The 26,651-nt window shown below is 38.9% G+C and overlaps 2 protein-coding genes across 2 annotated transcripts; one reads left to right on the top strand and one right to left on the bottom strand.

Moving 5' to 3' along the window:
• The first annotated feature begins 242 nt into the window (after positions 1-242).
• On the top strand, positions 243-15,742 carry sh3bp1 (SH3-domain binding protein 1). Its single transcript, XM_072455777.1, has 18 exons — positions 243-453; positions 3,703-3,745; positions 4,419-4,523; positions 4,600-4,676; positions 5,607-5,718; positions 6,474-6,550; positions 7,403-7,490; positions 7,570-7,638; positions 9,217-9,307; positions 9,393-9,532; positions 10,551-10,662; positions 10,778-10,859; positions 10,938-11,018; positions 11,637-11,750; positions 11,863-11,960; positions 12,812-12,974; positions 13,049-13,407; positions 15,302-15,742. The coding sequence occupies exons 1-18, from the start codon at positions 404-406 to the stop codon at positions 15,574-15,576; spliced, it is 2,136 nt and encodes a 711-aa protein (XP_072311878.1). The 5' UTR covers positions 243-403; the 3' UTR covers positions 15,577-15,742.
• On the bottom strand, positions 15,734-25,624 carry cdc42ep1a (CDC42 effector protein (Rho GTPase binding) 1a). Its single transcript, XM_072455778.1, has 3 exons — positions 25,528-25,624; positions 21,555-22,452; positions 15,734-17,626 (listed from the first exon to the last, which is right to left on the bottom strand). The coding sequence occupies exons 2-3, from the start codon at positions 22,027-22,029 to the stop codon at positions 16,938-16,940; spliced, it is 1,164 nt and encodes a 387-aa protein (XP_072311879.1). The 5' UTR covers positions 22,030-22,452; positions 25,528-25,624; the 3' UTR covers positions 15,734-16,937.
• Positions 25,625-26,651: the final 1,027 nt, after the last annotated feature.

The raw sequence follows: 26,651 nt of genomic DNA, 5'->3' as shown, positions 1-26,651 counted from the left end.
CTCAAAATCTGGCCTATATTTGAAAATTGATGATAAATTCTAACCAAAAGCTCTTCATATTCCGGTTCATTGACTTTCATTGATTTTGTTACTTCCACTGTCAGTGGTGTGTCATACAAACTCCCTCACCACACTTCACATCTATGCAACTTCCTCATTCTGTAACTTGGGCTGTGCTAGATGTGACAACAGCCTACAAGTGAAACGAGAACAAAAACTGGCGCCTGACACATGCACAAAATACAATTGGCTGTGGAAAAAGTCCAGTCCATTCTGGTCCTAAAGCTCCCAATGAACTTCTGTGTCTGTGGATGTCCCATTTACAGAGTTGGTAACCTTTTGGAGATCAGAAGAAGGATAACAGTGAAGAGAAAAGGAAAAGTGGTTGTGTTGTACTGGCACAATGCTCCGACAGTCTCTGAGCATCCTCAAGCAGCTTGGCTCGGCTGGGAAGTAAGTAATAAAGAGCAACATTTTTACACTCAAACTTTTCATACGCTAGACTGCTATGTGTACTATTTTGCTTTACAAGTAGCAACAGATCGAGGATTTGAAAGGTCTTAAATAGGGCAAAATCAGGAAGGAAATATTCTATACGTTTATGGTTCATTTTAGGGTCTATTCACATTTTACCATACTGTATTTTGAATGGTTTGAAAATTATTACTGGTAGTAGCCCTAAATAGATAGAAATAGATAGAAATATTAGCACCCAGCCCGAAGGTGTAAAATAGGCCTAAAATAAAATAGGACATAGGTTCTCAAACAAGTCTTAATGATTAACTGAATTGAACTCATTTGACAAGATTTAATTTTGTTTGTCATGTGCCCCTCTCACACATTTTGGTGTTTTCATGCCACAGAGTTAAGGTTCTTCCTCTTTATAAATAAATGTTGTCTTTGTGCGATGAACCTCAGCCTGTTGTGTGAAGGTTACCAGAGCGTGCGAGTGGGTGAAACGACCAAAGATGTGGTGTAAACCTGGAGGCAGTGGTGATTTTTTTTTAAACCCATGCAGTTGATGTTTTGCATGTACAGATGCCACAGTTTCATATCCCCCACATTTCATAAAGGAGCTAATCTGTCACTGGTTAGTATTTTTGCTCAGGGCCTTGCATTTGCAGTGCATTGCACCTCCTCACCCACTCTGAGCTCTAAACATAAACAGCACACTCACCACCACCTCCAGATGGGAGGTACCAGATCTACATTCACCTTTGAGTTGAGCTGAATGGTTAGCACTGGCCTCACAGCAAAAGGTTCCTGGGTTTTGACTCCTGGCCTGCCTGGGCCTTTCAATGCAGAGTGTTTATGACATACTGTACCAACAAACATGCACCATGGGTAAAGATCCTCCAGCTGAGGAAGTTCTGGAGATGGGTCCCAGACTCTATGGCACATGCCCACTGATCCTGTGAGGTTGACCTATCGGCATCGAAGGATGGTTGTGATGCAGAGGATGAATGTGTCCCTTAACCATAGTAATCAATATTAATAATGGTGCTTTAAATGTGGCCTTTTAATTTAACTCTAGTGATTACACAAAATACTCATTCTATGGTGTTCCTCTTTTTGGATTTCTATATGTACTGTAGGACCGCAACGGTTAATTGACTAATCGTGAATAGACAAGACTTGTTATTTCATAAAAAAGACAGCAATATTATTACATAAAAATGATTTTTTTTAAAACATTTCTGATTTTCATCAATAATACACTAAATAATCTCTACTCAGAAGTAATGATTTTTCAATCTTTATTTTGTTGTATCTACAAAGTCTTAATGTACAGTAGAAATAATAATTTGACAAGTAAAAAAAAATAAGTTTCCTGACTAGACGACTACTAAAACTATGGTTAATTGCATCTCTGCGATGTGCTACAACACAGACCCCAGTCGGACATGTTTTACATAGATTTAACTTTGGTCTCATCTTGACAATTTTATTTGTACACCAGGCAGAATTGTATTTTAATCTCTTCTCCCTGCCCTCACACACTCTATGATGTCACTGTGTGGAAGTCAATGGTTTTCCACCAAAAGATAAAGTCATAGCACTAAAAGAGAACTGGTTTGTGGTTCAAACCCTGGGGTTTTTCTCATCTGGTGTAAACAAGGTGAGACTTCCTTTGCTGCCTCTGAACATGCTGCTGTCATGCTCTGCAGACAGGAGTTCTATATTACAGTACAGCAGTGGCGTATGGTGACTTTTATTGATGGGCAAGCAGACCTGGGGTGTTCATCAATGTTTAGTGGATAATTAAAAAGTAAAAGAAGAGAGTGCTAAATGGATTAATAAACTGACTTCATCGACCAATTCATTACACAAATTAGAATTCTATCTTGTTAAATGATAATGCCTGTATTTCTAACTAAGATCTAATCATTGGAAACATAAACAGAACATTAGCTAAAAACAAAGACTTGTCTTTAAAAGATAGTCTTCTGATGTTGTCCATCAATCCATCCCTCCATTTCCTCCGCTTATCCCCGCTCAGGTTGGGGGGGCAGCAGTCTAAGCAGGGACTCCCAGACTTCCCTCACCCCAGACACTTCTTCCAGCTCCTCCAGGGGGATCCCGAGGCGTTCCCAGGCCAGCCGAGAGACATAGTCCCCCCAGCGTGTCCTGGGTCCGGGGCTTCTTCCGGTGGGACATGCTTGGAGGTGTCTAGGACACATCTGGAACAGATGCCCCAGTCACCTCATCTGGTTCCTCTTGGCGTGGAGGAGAAGCGGCTCTACTCCAAGCTCCTCCCATGTGACTGAGCTCCTCACCCTATCTCTAAGGGAGCAGCCAGCCACCCTGCTGGAGGAAACTCATTCTGACCTCTTTTATCTGTGATCTTGTCCTTTGGGTCATTACCCAATTGAGAGCTTTGCCTTTCGACTGAGCTCCTTCTTAACCATAACAGTCCGATACAGCGACCGCATCACTGCAGATGCTGCACCAACCCAACTGCCAATCTCACGCTCCATCTTTCCTTCACTCGTGAACAAGACCCCAAGATACTTGAACTCCATTTGGGGCAAGGACTCCCCACCCATCGGAGGGGGCAAGCCAACTTTTTCCTGTTGAGAACCATGGCCTCGGATTTGGAGGTGCTGATCCTCATCCCAGCCGCTTCACACTCGGCTGTAAACCGTCCCAGTGCATGTTGCAGGTCCGGGTTTGATGGAGCCATCAGGACAACATCGCCTGCAAACAGCAGAGATGAGATCCTGTGGTCCCCAAACCGGACACCCTCCGACCCCTTACTGCGCCTAGAAACTCTGTCCATAAAAACAGTGAACAGAACTGGTGACATTGGACAGTCCTGGCGGAATCCAACATGCACTGGGAACAGGAACAATGTGAACACAGCTCCTGCTCCGGTCATACAGGGATCGGACAGCCTTGAGCAAAGGGCCCGGGACCCCGTACTCCTGGAGCACCCCCCAAAGGACACCCCAAGGGACACGGTCGAAAGCCTCTTCAGATCCACAAAGCACATGTGGACTGGTTGGGCAAACTCCCATGAACCCTTGAGCACCCGATGGAGAGTTCAGAGCTGGTCCAGTGTTCCACGACCGGGACTGAAACCACTCTGTTCCTTCTTAATCCAAGGTTCGACTATGGATCGAATTCTCCTCTCCAGAATCCCTGTAAAAATAATGGTTATATGGTTATTTCATCTTGTTTCCTGTCGAATTTCATTCACAGGTCTAATGACGCTGCTGAGCTTCTGCATGAAGATCTTATTCAGGTAATTCTAATAATAAAAAGGCCAAATACAATGTTTGTCAAATGATTTCTACACTTTTTATTTAAACACAACTGTTTTTACTAAATTTGTATATATTTTGAACACAAACACTTAACAACATACTGTTCTAGTAGAATAATAATGGATATTGAAATGTTGCTGCACTGTAACTATGATGTTTTGTCAGATATGAAGTTCTACAGTGAGACTTAGGGTGTGTTCACATGTGTACTTGTTTGGTCCCAGTTTGAACACAGTTTAATTTAGTTTTTTCTTTAGCCCACTCTTTATTCACACTTGCACAGATGCCACATGAAAATTGGGGCTGAACTAAGAACTAACCAAACCAAGTCTAATTTGAATAAGCTTTAGCAAGAGTTTTAACATTCAGCCCTAATTTCATTCTCTGACTTTTACCACTGCATAAGTTGTGTTGTCCTCTGTGTTTGTTATTCATTTTGAAAACATGTATGTATTTATTGCTAATGAAAACAAAACTGGACCAAGAATTGACCCTTGGGGCTGTCCACTGGTAGTTCAGCAAATCTGATTTTGTACTTTCTGTTTTTTATGTTTTGTGTTTGTGCAGCATTTCAGAAACTGAAAAATGTCCTATAATAAGCAAAGTTAATTAGGACTCTTTTGTTTTATCAATGATTTTTGCTAATTAAAGGTGGACCAACGGGTGGAACCAGCAAAAAAGACAGCTCAGGTCCTCCATAAGAAGCTGCTGAGCTGTATGCAGAGTCAGACCGGGGTAGAAGCTGAGAGACGCATGGTAACACCTCAAAACAGACTTCATACGTTACTTTGAGTGAAGTAATACCGATTTAATGTACTTTAATACCCTGCAGAAGAAGCTCCCTCTGATGCAGCTGTCCTTTGGGATGGCTGAGTGTCTCAAAGACTTTGATGCAGGATCCTCGATCAGGTAAAAGGAATCAAGCTTCACTGTATGAGTCTCAAATGGAAGTCATGTGTCATGTGCACACCTCGAGGTCTGTGGCTTTCAGTTCAGCTCAAAAACAAAAGTGTTTAAATACACCTTGTGACAAAAGACTATCTGGGGTTTGGGTTATGCCAAAGAAAATGTTAAAAATTTAAAGAGTTATTTTAAAATTGATTGTACTTTGTCCCACTATTTGGCATGCCCTGTATCTCAGTACATATGATTTATTTTTACATTTTGTGTTTTCGTTTTCATGTTGACTATCATTCAGAAAGTGTTTTTAATTAATTTGATAATGATGTGTTACTTAATACTAATACTACTACTACTACTACTACTACTATTACTACTACTGCTGCTACTACTACTACTACTAAAAAACTTTATATTGCACTTTACATTCGACCACAAATCTCAACGTGCTGCAAAATAAAAACAACAATCAAACAACACAATTTAAAGATTACCACAGCTGTAAGTTTTTGATCCAATATATCAGGTTTAGGGTCATAATATACTTTTTTACATGTCCTGACATTATCTATTTTTCATACCAGGTTTAATTTGTGTTACGGCAGAGCTCCAATTGCCTCCATGTAAATCGACTTTTGAGGGGATTGTTTTGTGGTCTTTACACAAAATGAAAGCTCACTGAACTCAATATATATTTCAATACCAGTTACTTGGTCATTTGTTCTTGTTTACTACTTGATTTTTGACCTTTACAGTCATGTACTTACTTTCATTTTCATGCTCGGGTTTTAACTAGATTGCAACAAACCCAAATAAGCTCTGCACTGTCTAATGTGTCCTCAGTACCAATGCAGGTTCAAGTTATGATTGGATTGTCATTTTTAAATCCTGTAGGAGTTTGTATCACAGATTTATAATCATATTTCATTATCTTGGCAGGAGAGTCTTGGAGATGTGCTGTTTCATGGAGAAGAGACTGGCCAACATGCTCGCTGAGTTTGAGATGAAAGTGGAGAAGGACATCCTGGAGCCACTCAACAAGCTCAGTGAGGTACGAGACTTTCTTTAGTAGAGATGTGCAGTGGATCTCAATGTATATCTCACTGTACTGTATTTATTGTGATATTTTGAAGAGGCTAACAGAATTGTAAATAAGCTACTTTTTCCTTTTTAAATGACTTGACAAGCCTTTGTTGTCATTCATTTCTGGCAAAGAAATAGGATAAAATGACAACTTATTTATTTATTGTTGTATTGTCTGCACTGAAATGGAGATACTATTTGACACAACAATTTCAGCCATGTTAAAACAAAAATGTACATGCCTTAATTTATTAGTTAAAAAAAAAAAACAGGACTAAATCAAAGCTAATTAAGACATCATAGGGAAAATTAGCAGCGTTTTAAAACATTTTCAGTTGAAATACTATACATTTCTGTCAGATGGAGGACCTTGATGTTATTGCTTTATATTTAGTTTGGTGCAGTATCAATTATTGAGATGTATAGACACTTATTACTAATTCCATATATTGTGAATGCCCATGATATTATTGTGAGACATACATGTATGAGGTATTACATCTTTATTCTTTTGTATGACATAGAATATTTTTTTGAAGATATGAAACCACTTAATAAAGCAGAGCAAACGTTGCCCCAACAGGGGATGAAAATAGGTGATCAAAAATATATATGTACCTTACATTTGTTTGTTAATATTACCCAGTACTACTTCTCAATGTTCAGTTTCTATTTCATACTTACTCACATCAGCCTAATCTGTATCTGCATTGTCTTTACCAGGAAGATTTACCAGAGATTCTTAAAAACAAGCAGCATTTTGTAAAGCAGACTAGAGACTGGAACAACGCACGGATCAGGTAAGCGAGCGTCAGTTTAAGAGACTCCAATACTCACACAGTCCATAGTTTTCTTGTTTTTATATAATACCAAACATAAAGTAAATAAAAGCAAACACAACAAGACACAGAGAAAGAAAAGACTAAAACAAAAGAGTAGTAGTAGTAATAGTAGTCTGGGACATGTCCACTTCTGTACCTGTCAACATTTGTCCAATTTCAATTTAGTGCAAAAGTTGGGTTGCAATTTTATAAATGTCCAATATTATTTTAGCTCAGTCCTGGACGGTTGTCTCTGTCTGTCTCTGCCATTCACCTCCTTGTTATTGCTTTTTTTATTGCAGGAAAAAATGTATTTCACAAGTATCCATTGTTGGAGTTTTACATCCGTGTTTTAAAGTAAAGCTATAGTCCCAAAACACATGATAGTGATGAGCTACTTGACAGCCACAGTTTCTCCAAAAAATTGCATTTCCCTGTGAATGCAATTTTACTTTGTACTTTGACATTGTGTGTTTTAAAATACCATGATACTTTATTCCATCATCTCCATTGGATCTGCTTATGTTCCCATTGTTTAACAGTTAAAACACAATTTCCTTCTTTTTCACCATTCATTTATGGTGAAACCAGCAGAGTTGTTGTTAGATCAGTAATAATATTTATTCCATTAGTCTTGAGAGGATTCCTCTGGAGAGTTCTGATGTATTATGCTTTAATAAAGATTTCAGTCTTGTGTTGCGTTGTTTAATGTCCCTGGTTGTAATAATGCACTTATTTGTAAGTACCTATAAAAGTGCTGTTTCTCCAAGTCAAAGGATTATTTTAAAGCATCACAAAGTCTATTTCAATTTCTTGAACATGTGTTTGTAGGAGCCAGACGAGCACAGGAGCCCAGGCCAAGCAGGAGGGGCTGAGGGAGGAAGTGGAGGAGGCCTGGAGGAAGCTGGAGAATATCAAGGTACAGCTGTTAACCCACCGTGCAAACAGATATAGTAGCACGCACGACCTCTGACCTCTCCTGTGTTCTGGCTTTTTAGGACCAGTACTCAGCAGATCTCTATCATTTTGCCACTAAAGAAGAGGACTACGCAAACTACTTTATTAGAGTGAGTAAACAAGGCATAGACAGTGTACGGTAAACTATCTGAAGGATTTCAAGTGACAACCAAAATTATTGAACTAAATACATTTTAATTGTAAATTGCATGCACCTAGCAGTATATTGTCACACGGTCTTGTTGTATCGTATCATATCATATTGGAAAAATGTATCGCCATACTTTTACGGAACAGTAGGTCAGATTTTGATTTCAAATTTCATAAGCTGTCAGTCTCAGTCTGTGTCCCCTGATACATAAAGATAGATGTATAGCTTTTCCTGATAACAATTTTAAGGCTGCTTTATTCTTAGTTACAAAACATTGGACATTTGCGAGCTGTGCTTTACATGAGTTGTGCTTTAGCTGAGTACTTATTACTTTATTCCATGTATATTCCAGACTTACAGAAGGGTTTCCCCTGCACATGTCAGTTTGTTGTAACTTTAATCAGTTTGGATGGTTGGTAACAATATTGACAGTTCTAACAAGCTTCAAGTCAGTTAATTCTTGCTTTTGGTTTGGAAATAGTAAATATACAAAATGTCAACTAATTGAATTCCTTCATGCAATGTTCCCTATGTACCAAGTATGCCTTTTTAATCTAATATTTTACGCCATTTGTATTAGTTTTACATGGTGGATGGAACAGGATACAACAACAAAAATATTTTTTGTCGTATCCTCCATCTTGTCTTTACAAGGAGACACATACTTTTGATACTTGAGTAGATTCTACAGCGAATACTTCAGTATTTTAACTTGAGTAATAATTTCACTGAGCTACTTTTAATTGTATTAGACCAGGTGTATCTGTACTTTTACAACAGATTCTTTCATTTATTATGTATAAAGTATTGCAATACTTACTACTATCAAATCCCATAATATAGTGTATCGCAATATATTGACATCACACTACGTATGGTATCGGACTTTGTATATTGTAATAACTAATAAATAACAGGTGTGTAGTACATTTACTTCAGAATTCATACTTTTGATTGATTTGTTTTCTGACTTCACGTACTTGAGTAATATTTAATTTGAAGTAATAGTACTCTGACTTGAGTAAACGTTGTGGGTACTTTTCGCACTGTGAGGAGTTCTATCAGGTTTTTGACAACTATCGTCCCTCCGGAGGGCCGACAGCAGGACACTGGATCTATCACCCTGCTTTTCTTAGATTTTTACCTAAAACTGCTCATTTGGGCAGTTTACATTAGCAACTGGAATATGGAGACAACTGGCAAAACCCAATAGTGAGAATAGAGAATAATAACTGATTCGAGCAGTTATTTTTTTATTTATTCTTTTGGAAATACCAGAATATGTGTTTGTTTTTTCCCCCATCCAATTACATTGTTGTTCCTCCAACAACCCTTTTACACTTAAATATTTGGGTCCCGACTTTGTACTTTTACTAGAGTAATAATATTTTGAAATAACATTAGCTCAATACTATCACAATTGTCTGTTTTACTTAAATATAAAATTCTTCCACAAATAGATGCTTTTACAATGCAAGAAATAAAATTCAGGCTGAAGCGGAATTTATTAATTTATGAATTTTCTTTCCTCCAATAGCTACTGGAACTTCAGGCTGAATACTACAGGAACTCATTTGAATTTTTGGACAAGAACATCAGCGAGCTCAAAGAGAACCAGTGTCAGAGTGGTACTAAAACTCTTCCTCCGCCCACAGATTAAGCTTGAACTGTAAATCATTGCGCTAAACCTCATGCACTTTCACATCTTCACAGGGTCGTCTCCTCCCTTTGTCTCCAACCGGCGCGTTTATGGGGAACCTCTCCTGTCCCATCTGACTCAAAGCCACAGAGAGATCGCCGTCCCCATACAAGAGTGCATCCACATGTTACTCAGAACAGGAATGAAAGAGGAGGTACAACACAAGCAAAACATATAGTATTTACATGTATTTACTAAGCTGTAGTCCTTTACTTGTTTAGTCGATTAATCACTTGATGGCGTCTTAGTCGACCAACATTTTTATGAATTGACCAAATATGTTATGGGCATTGTAAGAATTAGACGTCGACAGTTTTTTGTCAGTGTTGGGAAGTAAGTTAATACATGTGCAGGAAAACCGTATTCAGAACACTCATTGCAGTACTTTTTCTTTTGATGGTATTCAGAATACATTTACTTCTCTAAAATCAAAGTGATCATATCTGAAAATATTCAAAGTATTCAGAAGTACTCTTATTAAACAAAGTAATGGGATACGTTAAAAAAAAACATCCAGTATTCTGTAACTAAATATGTTTGAAAAGTATTGTTCTCAAATACTTTAGTAGAACCCAGAGAAACCGATTTAGTTTTGGACCGATTTTGATTATTTACCCTAAATTATGGGATTTAAATTTACTACAGACACATCCACAAACCTAGTAGAATAGTGTTCAATTAAACTTTAGCTATCTTCTTTAGGCCTAAGTAAAATATTGGTCTGTGTTGGAGATTTAAGGCCGATAATATGGAAGATTGTTTGAAATACCATAACTTCAGAATTTTTAACCCTAAAAACCTGTTAGGAAATGTACACTGCAAATTTTACACTCTGGATTTAGACCGTTGAATCTGAGACCTTGAAAATATGCATGTAATATTGCAAATGTGACTTTTTTATTTAGAGTTTTCAAATTGAGAAATAAAAAACTAAATTCAGCGATGGAAATTGTTTTCGAGTGAGAAATTCGCCAGTATTTAAAATAAAAATCTGATTGAACTAGCTAGTTGAAGATTTTGGAGTGATTGAGCATTTATTCATCTTTTTTCACCTGTTTAAATATGCAATTGTGTGAACAGAAATAACCTTGACTAACCGATGCACAGGGCATGTCTTTAGTTGACTACAGCTTTAATATACACAAATCGAATTATATTTGTTTGATTCTTAGGGTCTTTTCCGTCTGGCGGCCGCGGCGTCAGTGGTCAAAAGGCTCAAAACCTGTCTGGACCAGGGCAAAGTGGACCACAGTGAGTTCAGCATGGACCCTCACGCTGTCGCCGGTAACAAACCCACTTTTTTCACTTTATTTGACATAGAACCTGCCATTTCCTGTGCACTTCTGAAATTAGCATAGCAGCCAGACTGTTGTAATAAGATATGAACACGATTTGACAGGAGCTTTGAAGTCCTACCTACGTGAACTTCCTGAACCCCTCATGACCTTTGAACTCTACAAGGACTGGTTCAAAGCAGCAGGGTGTGTACGGTTTCATCTTCCTGTGTTTTTGTTCTTTTTTGCATATTCTAAATTTAGTTTCTTTCCTTTCCTTTACAGAGAAAAAGAACTGACAGAGAAATTAAAGCAGTTTAGAGAATTGCTAAAAAGGATCCCCTCTGAAAACTACAACAATCTCAGGTTTATGTTTTTTATTCATCTTTTGGATTTTACAAAAGAGGTTATGCAGATGACCTCACAGCATTCTGAATTTTAGTAGATAGTGGCAAAAATGTGTGAGTCAATGGTGAAAAATGACATATGTTAAATGTGAAAGAGCTGCTACAGTCCAACATCAAAATGTGAAGGTCTACGACTCTGCGAAATACAGTATTTAGTTTGTAACACATCTAAAAGACACAAACTAAATACAGTATTTCGTTTGTAACTGACATCTAAAAGAAGAAAACCAAGTAAAAAGTGGTAGAAAACCAGATAAACAATAAAAGTCCCAGTGTTGAGGAAATTCATTGTTGTGGGGCGTGTTGAAGTGTCCTTTATCTCCCTCTACAATTAGTAAAAAAGCTAGCTAAGCTCTACAACGCTCATAGCAACAACGGAGAAACTACTTTCAGTTTACATTTGATAGTTTGAGCAAAATTCACAAAAAAATAATGCCAAAGCTAATTAGTACATTCGATCAGTTATGCTGCCGTAAAGCTGCCACTCACTCAGAATGTTGAAGCGCATTTTTGAATCAAATACTTCCAGTGCATAATCTGATTTAAAACGTTTGACTTGATTTGTTTTTTCTTCTAGGTACCTGGTCCAGTTTTTCTCGCTGCTATCGAAAGAGCAAGCGGTGAACAAAATGACGCCCAGTAACGTCGCTATTGTCTTGGGGCCCAACCTTTTGTGGCCCTTAGCTGAGGGGTATGTCAACAAATATGTTTAGCAATGCTTTTTATATTCATGGTCAACATTTATATTTCCATCAAGACTGATTTGGTACATAAACCTAGTCCGTTCTGCATGTGCCGTTTAGGGAGGCGGCCCTCTTTGACATGGCGTCGGCGTCCTCAGTGCAAGTGGTCACTGTGATCGAGCCTCTCATTCAGTACTGCTCCGAGCTCTTTCCAGAAGGTAAAATCTGACTTCCTACGCACATCTTTCACTTACAAACACAAAACATGGCTCAGAGCCTCCATAATAAACACATAACATAAAAGTGACGATGGAAGCCACACCTAACGTTAAGGTGTATACGACAGGTTTATATGTTTGTCTGATTATGACTTTGTTTGGTGGCATAGTACTGGTGAATTTTTATTATAGTTTTATATCGGTGCTAGCAAGTTTTATTAGTCATTTATACCGATTTTGACCATATAAATTTAAAAATTGCAGGGTTATTATTCTTTATTTGTATTGATAATTATGATTGTATCACTATTTTAAGATAACAGTTAGCAGCGGCATCTAACTTATTTGTGTATTGTCGTGAAATGGCAAAAATTGTATATTAGATCGCTTAGTTGAAACTTAATTGTTTTTTCCCCCCATGTTTAATCCAAATCTCAAAACCAATAAAACAATATATATAATTGAGGACCCCTGGACAATGAGATGATTCATCTCAATCTCATTTCCTCCTGAAATGTAAAAAAAAAAATCTAATATAAGAGAGGAAAAACTAGAGGTAGAAAAATAGTTTGAAGGCGCACTCACAATTACTTCTACTTTTGTCACATCTGCTGCTCATGTCCAACCAGGAAGTAAATTGTTGTTTTTAAATGGCCAAACAGGGAAATTAGGCAAAAATCCTAAATATTTTCATGTTTTAATGAAATGTGTAGTCTAACCTGACATGCTCTTTAAGTATTACAAGCTTTTTAGCACACATTCAAAGACAATTACATAATTAGATAGCACTATAATAAAAAACATTTAACAACATTTAATTTGTCATGTTTTGTTCGGATGAAAATTTGCAGCTGTATCCTTTGAGATCCCAGACATCCCAGAGTGTCCTGCGGTCTCTATCCCGGTTCCGTCTTTAAACTTTGAAAAGGAGAGACTGAGCAGAAGTTTCTCCTCCGCCTCCTCCACCACATCATCATGTTCCTCCTATCACACGCCACTTTCAAAGACAAACAGGTGAACCAGAACTTTAAATAATACATGACTTTTTGCCAGACTAAGTGATTTTGAGCCCTTCGTCTTGTTCCCAGCACGGCGTCCCAGGACAGTATGAGCTTCTTCCGCCCTAAATCTGGTTCCGTCAGTCGCAACGGCACGTCCACATGGGGCGGTCCCACATCAGAGACTGCAGCCACCAGCAGTTCTTCTTCACAGAGCCTTAGTTCTTCTCTGACCGCCATCTCTTCATCCTCCTCCTCCTCCTCCTCCTCCTCCTCCACATCAGGCCACACCCCTCCTCCTCCTACCCTTAGAACGGTGGCACCAAACTCAGGCCAGAACAAGAGTACCAGCCAGCAGCAGAGCTCGGAGCAGGCGCCGCTAGAACCCATCCTGGAGGCGGCGCCCGACTCTCCCAGAGGCTTTGTGAAGATAACATCACCATTTAAGCGTAAGTAAAGTGTATCTAGATGGTTTTGTCCAATGAAGAACGCTCAGATACATGTGAGTGATTTCAGAGCATGGTTTAAAGACATTTACTATTTGATTTACATTATTTGTTTGTATAATAAGAGATTAGTATTATATTATTATTATTTTCACATTTTTGATTAAGGGAAAATCTGGATTTTTAGGTTTTACTGGACATTTTTATAGAAATGTTCATCCCTCAATAGTTTTTTATTTTATCCACCAATATATTACATACAACACAAATGATACTTTTGTGAAGCTAAAATACTTATTTGAGGCTGGAAACATTTATTATTGTCATCAGAATGTTCAAAATTCTGGAATGGAGGAGACGAGACAAAAGTCATGCAGCCTAAAATATTTTCAATGATTAACTTACATTAGAAAAAGCCACAATTTTGACTTTCCAGTTATAAATGTTAGTTAGTTTGCCTATGACTATGGCCAGAAAAATTCAGTTTTCTAGCATCAAAGTTATATTTGAGCTTCACAAAAGAGATATTTTGTGGTGAAGGGTGTTAGTAAACACAACATAGACACAGTGAAAAAATACTGTAGGTCAACATATTGTATAATATTATAACTGCACTTTTAATAGCCATAGTAAAGAATGAACAAAGACTGAATTTGTAATGAAAAATTGTTTATTAAGATTGATTTGTTGTGGCTAAAACTGAATGATTAATTCAGATCAGCCAGGCTTTGCTAAATGTATACTACACATATATTATATATATATTTGTAACTATGGTACATTTGTAGCCCACATGGGATATTTCTGTCACACTGCATTCAGTAGTAGTGGAGGGTCTCGGTGCAGAGCAGATACAGGATTAAGTACAGCTTGTAAAGTCCTTTGAGGGCTTTTGGGGTGTACCAAAACACATGTGAAGTCTATTTCTAAACTTTAATCTAGACGTGATCGTGAGAAAGTTCAGAGATGTATTAAAACGTACATTTCCACCAATAATGTCCTCTTATCTTACATCCTTCCTTTATCTTTTAAGTGTATGTATTTTTCCATTCTGCAATTGCCGGTGCTCAGTCTTCGTGCTTTGTAACCATATAGAGAAAATATGAACGCTGTGAAACCAGGAAGCACACAGGAAACAGGAAGTCTCACACCACTGTCCAAAATATACATCTGAAAGGTCATGCGTCATCACATTATGCAATATTTTAACACTAATGTTTTAGTTTCTTGCAAATTAGATAATAAGCTCTAATTTTGGATAATATATTGGGCATCAGAGGTAGATAGAAGTGTCTCGAGTATCTTTTAGAAGAAGTTGTAATTTATTTATTTTTCATCATACTTCTTCTACTTTATTAACAGTAAACCGCACTTTGAATGTGAATTTCTTGCCCTTCACATTATGATTCAGGGTGTGTTAAAACTTGTCAATATTTGCTCCTAAATTGAGGCAATTTTATTCCTAATGTAGACATGGTTTGGTCCTGTTACTTTCTTTGTTTATTCCTGATCTTGTCCAGGTGTAGTTCTGGGTTTAGTCCTGGTTTTGTTCAAATCACAGCTTAAAACGACTCAAACTCTTTAATACTGTTGTGTTATGCCCTGTTTATCTTTTCTTTGCATGTAAAGTGGCTTTGTGTCAAAAAAAAGGGATATATAAGTCTAATGAATAATAAAATAAAATAAAATAAATTGAATTAAATTAAATTATTTAAAAAAAAAAGAGTAATTAGACAATTTGAATGTGGTGAATGTGCAAGTGTGAACACACCCTCAGTTTTCTATTTAAAAGATTTTACAAGGTCTTCTATTGTTACTAATTTTTACTCGTACTTCCATTATTATGCCATTCACTACTTCTACTGTCCAATGTTCTCAAACTACTTCTATTCCACAGCCAAACAGTCGTTCGTCTCCAAAACTACCCAGCAGAACGACCAGCTTGTCGCCCAGTTCTCCAAATCCAGAGGCCCGCCGGCCCCCAGGATCAACGCCCCTGCTCCCCTTGTCACGGCCCCCGACTCTCCCGTTCAGAACAGTCGGACTCAGCCTACCCCTCCACCGCGAGCTTCACAGACCAACCTCAAAAAACCACAGCAAAAAAAACCCGGACTGAAAGCTCCAAAATGCCCTCCTCCTCTTCCTCCGCCAACACAGGCCAATCTCATTTAGCCCAATGAGAACAACAATAAGCTTGTAAATTGTATTATTCTGGCGCCAATGTTTTCTTCTTTTTCAATATATGAGTCATGTACTACTGTTTCACGAATAAGGCAAAAATATTACACACTAGAAAATGACAATATGTGTAAATAAAACTATTCCAAACAAATCAAAATAGCTTTATTGTCCATTTATATAATCGTAAGTATATCGTTGCTATTGTCTGCAGCAGGTGATAGCAATTTGCACAATTTGCTGCCGGTGGTCACAATACATACATACAACATATACATACAAAAAGTCTGCTTATGCTGTCTTATCTTCATGTACAGGTGTAGAAAATATAAATGACACATCTTCTATAAAAGCAATACAGGGGTCGGACTTCCTTTTCATACAAGGTGCTCAGAGTAACTGTAGTCTGCAGCTTTAGGGTTCAACAGAAAATACTGATCCCTTGATAGCCAAGAAAAAAACTGTAGTGTAATAACTCCCTTTTTGTGTATTCCTGAGTGACTCGAAGATTAATGTAAGACTTTTGTTGTGACACCTGAGGAAGTGTATGTAGTGGAAATAATGTTTTGTTTTTTTACCCTCTCACTTAAAGGGGCTTGGTGTAACTTTTCTGGTGAAAGGTCTGCCACCTGCTGGTCTCCTTGGACATGTTAGCTAAGAAGGCATGTTTTTCTAGATGTTTTTAAGCAATAAAAACACCGGTAATGAAATAAGTGCAAGATAAAGAAGTCTGATGCCATACTGTGCAACATTCCAGACAAAGCAATAGCAGGTTGTGGACCCAGAAAAGTTACATGATGCACCCTCTCATTTTGGTCTGGACTCATATCCTGTCGCCCCGATTTCAAATGGGCGTGATTCCCAGGCGGATTTTCCAATGAGAGAAACACTTGGTCCTTTCGTGTTACGATCAATTGTAAGATAATTGAGAAATGGAGCAGATTTCAGCAGAATCAACAAACGAAAACACTAAACTCTGTAAATCTGAGGTTACGGAAGTTTTTTTTTTTTTGACAAAGGGTCTGGCTTTTCAGGCGTTTAATTTGCTTGATAGTTAGGGCTTTATTGCATAGTTAGAAATCCATGTACTTGTAGGTAGTGCAGTGGTTTAAGGCATTTGATTCCCAGCCACGACCGTTTGCCAAATGTCTCTACCCTCTCTCGCATCCATTTCACCCTATCCTGTCAAATAAAGCTTTTTATATAAGAAAAGAAAAAACTGTAAATGTCCGGTTGGATATAAGAATCTCAGACTAGTGTTGCATTTCTCATTGCTATCCCTTCAACAAAGAAGCTGCTTCGATTATAGAGTAGAATCATGCTATGTGTAAGTGTCCCTTATGTCACTATTCCATTTAGACTTTGATTTCGTCCTCGTCGTCGATGTACGTGTAGGAGGTCTTCTTCTTGCTGAACATGTCTGAGTGAGCGTCCATCTTGTTGTGCCCCTTCATCGAACCGCTGCCTCCGTAGTGACGTGCCAGCACATCTGTAGCGCTTTGAAACCTCTCGCTCTCCATCCCGACGCCTCCCTTTACCCTCTCCGCAGACCCCATCACCACGTCGGGCATTTTAACGGAAAACGCTCGCTCGCTCACCTCCACCGCCTCCTCGTCCTCCCAGTGCGGACTCTTCCCGCCGCAGTCCTCTCGCAGCAGGGAATCCACGTAGGAGATGGTGGCCGAGTCCATCTCCGAGCCTTCATTGGTCAGGCCGCACGCCGAGCCCTCCTCCCAGGCGTGGCCGACGTGGTCCTCGACATGGCCGCCGCCGTCGATGAGACCCAGCACCTCGCTCATGAGGGACGGTCCCAGGTCGAAGGTGAAGTCAAGGGAGGTGAGGGAGGGCAGGGAGTCGGAGTAGGCGGTGTACTTGGGTTCAGAGGAGAGGAAGGTGCTGGAGCGGGTGGAGAGGAGCGCTTCGCCGGGGTCCGTGAGGGAGCCGCGGTGCAGGTCGGGCGAGCGGGAGGCGGGGAGGGAGATGGAGGGCTGCTGGCGCTCCGAGCGGGACAGGCGCGGCAGAGTGACGAAGCCAGAGTCCACACCTGAGCACACAGACACACGGAAATATGAAATGACCCCTGTGGCTTGCTATAGACAATAAACTAATCTTTTATATGCCCTAGTTATTGCAATTCCGATATTTTGCAGTTTGTTGTTACCTGACTGAAGTTTCCACGCCGACATTTATTGTGGTTCAATGAATAATATAGATACTATCAGGGCCGGCCCAAGCCTTCAGGGGGCCCTAAGCGAAAAAAAATTTGGGGGCCCCTCACCACGTCATCAGAATCAGTTTTATTGCCATTGTCAGTAAACAATTCACATATGGGAACTTTCTTCAACGCAAACAAAGCGCACCAAAACTCCAGGGCATCCGTTTGCCAGTTAGTTTATTCTCAACACTTCACAAGCTCAAATATTGATAACTTGAATCCCACAATGCAACTTGGTATTCCGCTGACATCACCTCTACTCCCTGTACAAATAACACACGTCCCAGATATGTTTTTGGGCGTATTTGTGGGCGTTAAGGGTCGACAGCCACATTAGCACATTAGCAGTTTAAATTAATGAACGGGGGGGTCTGGGGGCTCTCCCCCAGAGATTTTTAGACCTTTTTTGGGTCTTCTGGTGCATTTTAATGTGGTCCAGCCGGCTAAAGTAAGAGTAAAATGTTGAGGTTGTAATGCTATAAAATGATGATGTGATGAAACTGTGCCAGGAGAAAATGACTAAAGCCATTATATAATATATAATACATTAGTGTACTTAATTACTCAATATAATATTGGCTATGAAAATAATTATGATCAAATTGATTAATTTTAACTGAAAATGAAAAATTAATAGTTATCCTTACTAATTTATCTTTTACAGCTCCCAACTGTTCCTTCTTGCCAAAGTGACAAAACAAGTTATATTAAATTAAACAAATGGCATAAGCATTGCTTGATTAACAATTAACACTGATAAAACTGTGCAAACATGTTATTCCCAGAGAATGAACAGAACTAGAAGTGAAGATCCAAACCTGGCTATAGTGAAGCGACTGTGTTTCTGCAGCTTTGCCACTTTTATATAAAAATATATAGTATTATTCTATAACAGACGCAATCATAATATGTCAGGTTATTTTTCACTATCAATTTATTATAATTTATAACAAATAGTCTAATGATGCTTTTTAAATAAATTGAAATGTTTTATTGCTCTATTAAAAGTGAATTACAATATAAATGTTTGTTCTGATCAGAACATCACACACTGGACTCCTGCATGAAATAATGCTGCGATGTGATTGGCTGATGGACCTTACGTGCATAAACCTTTACGTTCCTCTTATTGCACGTTAAGAAGTCAAAGTAAAACAGACATCACGAGTCACGATTGATCTCACACATGGTGATGTGAGAGAGAGGGACGCAAACTCAAACCCGCTCATCTCTAACTGAGGCTGCACAAGGGCCCGGGACAGGGGCCTGGTTCTGTTGTGTTTATGTTTTGCTCTCGTTCTGCTCGCGCACAATGAAGTTGACCAATCAGCGCAGGTTTGGTGTCTTGGTTGCCAGATTGTCATTACAAATAAATGCGGTTTGTGCGTTATATGTTACCGCTGTGTGCGCTGCCGCGCCAGCAGCGCTACTACACTAGTGGCGCACGCTGCGCTTGCACTTCTCATAAGACGGGTTGCCAGATTGGGGGCCCTATTAACGCCTCGGGGCCCTACGCGGCTGCTTAGTTCGCTTATAGGCTGGGCCGGCCCTGGATACTATCCTTGTGACATCTAATCCAATATAATGGAAACATAGTATCTATGGGAAGGACCATCATGTATCGTAGGTAAATATATTTTCCAATAGAGGGCAGTATTTACAAGTGTTTCAAAGTGCATGAAATAACATGCTGTACTAGACATTGATAGTATGGTAACATTTTATGTAAAAAATACACCTTAATTAGCCTTAATAAAGCATTAAAAAATACTTAGTTAGAAATAATGAACCATGTTAAGAACCATAGTAACTACTTCCTTCATACACTAACTCCTAACCATAATCCCTTAATTATGTAGTTACTAAACCTGAAGCATTCTTAATAAACTATTTGTTCATTATAAATTTGCACTCTTTAGCGTATTGGCTATCGGCCTAAATTCTCCAGCACAGACAGATACTTTGTTTTAGCTGACCCGCTGCGTGAAAAACACACATCATTTAGTGCAAAGAGGGCACAGAACAAAACGGGATCACGCTGCTCTCTTATAGGTTTGTGGAAATATATTGGTAAATAATTGGCTCATCAGCCATCTGTTTCTCTGGATTGTAAACGATCGGTATCGGCCATTAAAAAAAAAAACATATTGGTCGATCTATAGTGTAGTTGTTATAAAATGTTACAGTCAAATTAGGTAGATAAATTAATTATATATAATAATAATTGGAATGTACATTTCCTTACTTCTATCTACTTTATGCCACCATTTGTTTAATGAGGATTACCGAGGTTACCGAGGAGTTGTAGAATGCAACAAAACTAGATCACATATGGACATAGTTTAGGATAACTTCATAAAGTCATGCAAAAAGCTAACATTAAACACAAAAAGCAGTTTGAAATGTGCCTTTAAATGAATGTCAAATGTTATTCTTATATTTAAGTGGTAGTTAGACGTGCCAGCTAATCCCCCCTGCTGACACCGGCTCTGGTCTGTGCAGTGTTAACACCACGTGTCGAAGTGTCGAACTTCCCTCACGTTTGTCCACAAGCTGAACCTGCCAGTTACCTCATACCTTAAGCGTGAGACATTAAAAAACGGGTTAATAAAGTCTGAAATTACAGAGTCCATGCATTCCTATTAGTGACCCCCTGCAGACAGCCATGAACGCGGAGGAGGTCAGACAGCTTGTACCATGTGACTCACTGGAACAGACAAAGCTCAGTCTGGATGTGAGTGTGTTATCAGTGTGAACCATTGCAGCCCCTGAGGTGATTCATGAGGACATCTGGGGCCAAATCTGTTTAGATTACGACGCACATAGAGGGAGAAATGTCTTCAACTCGTCTGATCTGACAACTATGTAGTGTTTGACTTTGTTTAGAGTCAGTGTAATTTAACACCAAAGGAGAGAGCTGTGTCTGCTATTAGGGCCAATTTCAAGATTAGTGGTTGTTCTTCTATAAATTCCACAATGAATGAGTGCAAATAGATGACATCATGTTCAGACATTTGCACTTATAGATGGGTTAGTGGAATTATGTCAGACCTTTACCAATAGTACATGTTAGTAGTACAAGTTAACTTTAATCCCTCAAACAAGTGACGGTATCAACTAACTGCATTTTGAATACTTTTTTCACTGCTGCAAATGATCTGCCCAGGGCCGTTTCTAGCTTTTGTCAAACTAAGCACCAACACAGGTTACCGAATGCCACTGGGGGCCCCAAGAAAAATAATTACAGATTTCGCTTTATCTGAGGTTGTAACTGCCTCTTCTAATGTCCTTGTTCAGTTCATCAATTAATTTACTAAACCTGGATATTTACAATATCTTTTTCTGTTTTTGTTGTTGTTTACAGCGGCTGTACCTGATTTGTTTCATGTAATAAAGAAAAACGTGTTTTGACACAATAAAGAAATATTGTAAATGCATCTATTTGGGTAAAATAAGTCGATGCTGTGTCCATCTAATTGTAGAGCTTTTATTCTCGGCGAAGCAGGAAGTGCACTGTTAAATTAGGATGCCTGGAATGCATAAGGTAACTAACTGTAAGAGTGCAATACATTTTGACTGCAGCAAAGAGTTTAACCTTTTTTTTTTTTAGTAATCTAGTCTAGTCTTCTTAGTCTTCTTAACTATGCACGTGTATATTGGTACCTAGTTTGGTTTTGTAACCTTTATCAGCATAGCATTTGGATCAATAAATCAATGAAATATGATAACACTTTGAGTCAATAATATTTTCTCATACCGTAAGAGGTTTTCTCGTCCTCTGGTGAGTTCTGGCTGCTGGGGAAGAGCACTCTGGTGGGGCTCCCGTTGGGCTGGTCCGCGTCCAGCCTGGGCAGGGAGATGGCGTTCTTGATTATAGGGGAAACGACTGGGGCCGGCGGTGACAGCGACAGCTCCTTCTCCGCCTCTCGGGCCCGGTTGTCCGAGCCCCTCCGGATGTGGCGCAGGGTCCTGGAGAAGAAGGCTCCGATCTTGTTGTCTGGGCTGGAGATGGAGTCGGTCTCGCTGCTGTTCCCGTTGGCCGTCCCACCGTGGTTGCTTAGGAAAGAGGTATCGCCGAAAACGTCTCCTCCGCGCCCCACGTGCATGGTGTGGCGGAAGTCACCCAGCGGCGGGCTGATCATGTCCGTGGATAAGTCGCCTTTAAAGCGCCGCTTGCTGTGCGAGTGTGTCACCAGACCTTTAAGTCCCGAAAGCTTTTCTTGAAGATTCATTTTGGACAATTTTTTTCCCAATAATAATCCAAAACTTTTATTCCAGATGGTCGGCAAATTTTGATCTACAATCTTTTGTGTTTTTATGTAGAAAAAAATCTGCTGTCAAGGCTTATTCCAGTATCCGAAACGCGTGTAATTTCCTCAGCACTGCCAAATACCTGACAATTTAATATCTACGTTTATCATGTGCGCACCGAGCTCTGCCCCAGTCTCTGTACCTCGCTGTTCTGCATAGCTGTCTCAATTAAACGCACATAAATTGAGGGGAACACTATGCAGTTGTGTTGTTGGACGCGGCCTGGCCTTTCGGAATGCGGTAAGGTCGCCTGGTTTCCCTCGGCTGGCTCTCCGTCCGCATCAGCTCAGAAATAGGTCCCGGGTCCAGCTGCAAGCGTTTGTGCGGTCACGCGCTGGAAACATCTACGGAGAACAAAAACAGCCACAGAACATCTATCTTTAAAAGCAGACAAGGACGTATGAGGTTTTTTAGAAATGGTTAAAAAGGATGACATAGGCAGTTTATTTAGTGGCGCATGAGTAGATCTGAGTGAAACCAGCGCTGTTCTATTGTCCACACTGTATTCAGTTGTAAAGCAACCTGGCTGATCCTACACAGATTTTTTTTTTATTTTTTATTCCACGTTCCAAAGGTCCACTGGTCTGGAACTGACTAAATTTAGACACAGCCAGTCCCTCCTCTGCAGCGGCACAAACCAGACTTTTAGGGGATTCCTGAAGTGAGTCTGACCTGCTTTGTCACAGAGGAGGAAAGTTTATTCTCTCTAAAGGTTTTCAGTTAGAAAAGCAGCCGTAATATAAACTTGCACACTAACCCCAGCCTTACTGTGTGGCTTTTAGTGTCAGAGTAAAAACAGGATATGAGATCAACATAGAGCCAAATAAGAATTTACTCTATTTAGAAATGATCTTCCTCTGACAACCGATCTTGTTGTAGCAGTGTTTTCAAATGCCAAATCTTTTAATTGCAATTCAACTATTGTCAAATCTCTTGAGTAAATTCCCTTAACTGTAATGTTGTCCTGTATACTAACACATTTTCAGAGGTGGGACAAGTCTTAAGTCTTTAGCTTCAAGTCCAGGTCCGAGATTCCAAGTCAAGTCCAAGTCTACCAAGTCTTTTCAAGTCATTGTACCAAATAACATAAATAGCTTTTTATATGATTTGTGGGATTGGTTCTTCTTCTTAAATGTCCTGGTCACATCTAAGTATCAACTGTAAAGAGAAAATGGTTTTGAAAACACATGTATTCATACATCAAGTCAGACGGCTCCGAGTCAAGTCCCGAGTCATTGGTCTTAAAGTCCAAGTCGAGTCCAAAGTCTTAGTTAATTTGATCAAGTCAAGTCTCAAGTCATCAAAATAGTGACTTACAGGTCCACACCTCTGCTAATTTTTAACATGGAAGTATCTGTTTTTGCAAATTACACAAAACATGAAGACATTTATCAACAACAACAACAACAACAACAACAACAACAACATATATTTTTCTGCTTTACCAGCTTACACAACTTCCCATGCAAACATTACTTACTGCACTGATGGAGGGTCTACCACCTACTTGTCCCTGTTATCCATGTTATAGCTTTATCTGGATAAATAGACCAAATTCTTCAACTCAAAATAATAGTACTTTCTTTATGTTACCACGTGCTCTAATACCAGCATTCTAAAAGTGCTCTGGAAAATTCTTATTTTGTCCTGTTAATGTGATATTTTTAATAAACATTTTTGTATCAATTAGTGTTTGATTTTTTATGTTTTTGAGAACCATAATGGCATTAAACTGTCTGACCTTTATTCGGGTTAAAAACGTAAGAAACATGTATTCTATTCTATAAAACAGCAATAATGGAAGAGATGGATGGATACCAGTGTAATGTACTTATGGCTGCAGTTTAAAAAAAAAAAAAAGCAATAACAAGGAAAGCCTTGTCATGTTTTGGTTTATTCATTAGGCTACTTTATTCATTTTGAATTTTCTGTTGTTTTTATAATGTAAAGAAGAAAAAAATCCAAAACATGCAGTGTGAGCAGAAGTTGCCTCTGGTAGATACGTCTAATGTCATACTGTGGAACATTCCAGTCAAAGTAATAACATCTCCATGGCAGACACTCATAAATCACAAACATGTGAATTGATATCTAATTAAGATACTCACACATCATTTCCCTTTATGTAATAGATTTCAGCCAACAATTGTTTAACATTACTTTAGACTCTGTTTTTTTTGCAATTTTTTTCATCCAAGGCTTTCAGTGAAAATATGTAAAGCCAGGAAGAGATACTTAAAATGTTCTGATAAGAGAAGTGCAGCTATGACTTGTGCATGTGTGTGTGTGTGTGTGTGTGTGCGCGCGTGTGTAAGTGTGTGTGCGTGTGTATTAGAGCAGGAAAAAGCCCTCCTTTCCTCCAGTGTTGTTCTTTGCTAGCAGAGTCATGGATATCCAATCCTTAAATATTTTGATAGCATAAAGCAGCTCTGACAAGGGCCTCTGTTTCTCTTTATAAGCCATGCACTGCAGCAGTTAGCCGTCTGTGGGCCCCCGCACATGCACTCTATCCATCTGGCAGCATTAATGAGCTGCTATAGTTCATGACATCGAGCCTGGGGCAGCTTTGTTCATGTCTGTAGAATATGAGCACATAGGGGCATTTTTTAAAGTTATCGGCGCTAATGTTTGCGTTTATTTATTTATTTTATATTTCTGATGGAATGAGTGCAATGAGGCTAAATAGGTGGTTGTATATTTGCGTAAATAACATGTAAAATTAATGACTTTTTAAACATATACAGTATATTGTCACTTGTATCATGACCTACGCCATGAATTGTCATTACCTTTGTTTGCCATGTCAGAACTATGACTAGCACATTTGTTTAATGATAATAAAGATAATACGTCATCTCTAACGGATTGTCTGATATAGATGACATGATCATTTTCACAACAGAGAGAAGTTAGGTTACTACAACTACTTAAACATTGATATCTGCAAAGATCGGTTATGGAAACAAAAGACAAACAGCTGATTGGTTGAGATGAATCCATATTGGACCAGCTCGATGTTTTACGATGTCCCCAGGCTCTGCACATGTCACGAACATGTTTTTCCCAATCAGGGAAAAACATTTGTCTTTGTGTATTATGTTCAAACAAGACAGTCTAATTGATAACAGCATTACGCCAGTCATTATTCTCGCCGCGTGCGTACGTCCAGGCTGGTGTTTTGTCTTTGCCTTTAATCCGGTTAATTCCTCTGACCACAACACAGACCAGACGAGGTGGACCCCTTTGGACGCAGAGGGCAAAGCTCACACTAACTCCACATGAACTGATCTAAATTGTCTGTCCTTCCCTCTGTCTGCACTGGTTTAGGTAAAAAAAAATGTTCTACAAAAACACAACTAAATTCCTCCCTGGATGTATTGTTGATATCTAAAAACAGCGGGGGGGGGGCTCAAACATACCTTGGATTATAGGCTCATCTTTTATCTCCTTGCTTACTGTCTTGGCGGGGGGCTTCTAAAACCAGCCGGAGGACACTACAGACAGTCCAAGTGATTCCTGTGAGGGGAAAAAAGAATAAGAGAAGAGCAAATTAAAGAATTACATTAAAGAAAAACGTGAATTAAAGAATACATTTTATGCTAAATGGATGTTTAAGCTTTTAACATTCATCTCAAAATTGGTGTGCCTGTAAATGTCTTGTTTGAGGTTGGTGATCCCACAAAACGTGAATGGACAATTAAAAAGTGAGCACAAATATCACTTTCACTTGTATCACTGGATCTGTCTCTTTTTGAGGTCATTTTTAATAGTTAAATTATTGACAATACAGTCAATATTCCAGTTATGCATATCTCCAAAACAACAATTGGGGTATTATATTTTTTTAAATGTATATATCCCATCTCTACCTCAAATATATAACAAGACGAGTAAAGTACTTTGTTTCATTAAAGCATGTTGATGGTAATTACATTTAGAGAGAATGGATAATCTGTTTGATCAAAATGGGCTTCTTCTATATGAAAAATGTAAAGAACCAAATCCATAAAGTCCATACACCTTCCCCAGATTCATTCCTTTTCGTTTTCCTTTTACAAAGCATCTGTTAGGGTCATGTTGACAATAGCCATGCTTTGTTTTTTCTCCAAATTCTTGCATGTTCAACATCATCTGCAATATGTAACTTTTCCTGCTTGTCGTCATGGAGATGTTATTGTTTTGCCCGAAATGTTGCACAGCATGACATTAAGCTTATATATCTCCATGGAGGCAAACTGATGCATAACCAGGTAAAGTTACAAGTCAGATCTGTGGAAAGACAATCCCACTCACAGTAAGACGTATTTATCTTTTCCTCTTGTAATTGAATCAATGCGAGATTAAACAACATACTGTGGAACATTCCAGATTGTGTATTAACAGCTTCATGGAGACAAGAAGGACCTCCCACCAGAAATGTTACACAGTGCACCTTAAAACACAGTTTATATAAAAATGTGTCGTATAAAGTATTCAGAAATACACAAGGAGTTCTCTCATTTGAATGGTTGATCTATATAACTTGTGCAGGCCCGTAGCCAGG

This window comes from Eucyclogobius newberryi, unplaced genomic scaffold (genome assembly GCF_026437365.1).
Source record: "Eucyclogobius newberryi isolate DKJ021-1_F unplaced genomic scaffold, fEucNew1.0.hap1 SCAF_20, whole genome shotgun sequence".
Classification (NCBI taxonomy): domain Eukaryota; kingdom Metazoa; phylum Chordata; class Actinopteri; order Gobiiformes; family Gobiidae; genus Eucyclogobius; species Eucyclogobius newberryi.
The sequence above is the reverse complement of the archived record's forward strand: the minus strand, read 5'-3'. Positions and strand labels throughout refer to the sequence as shown.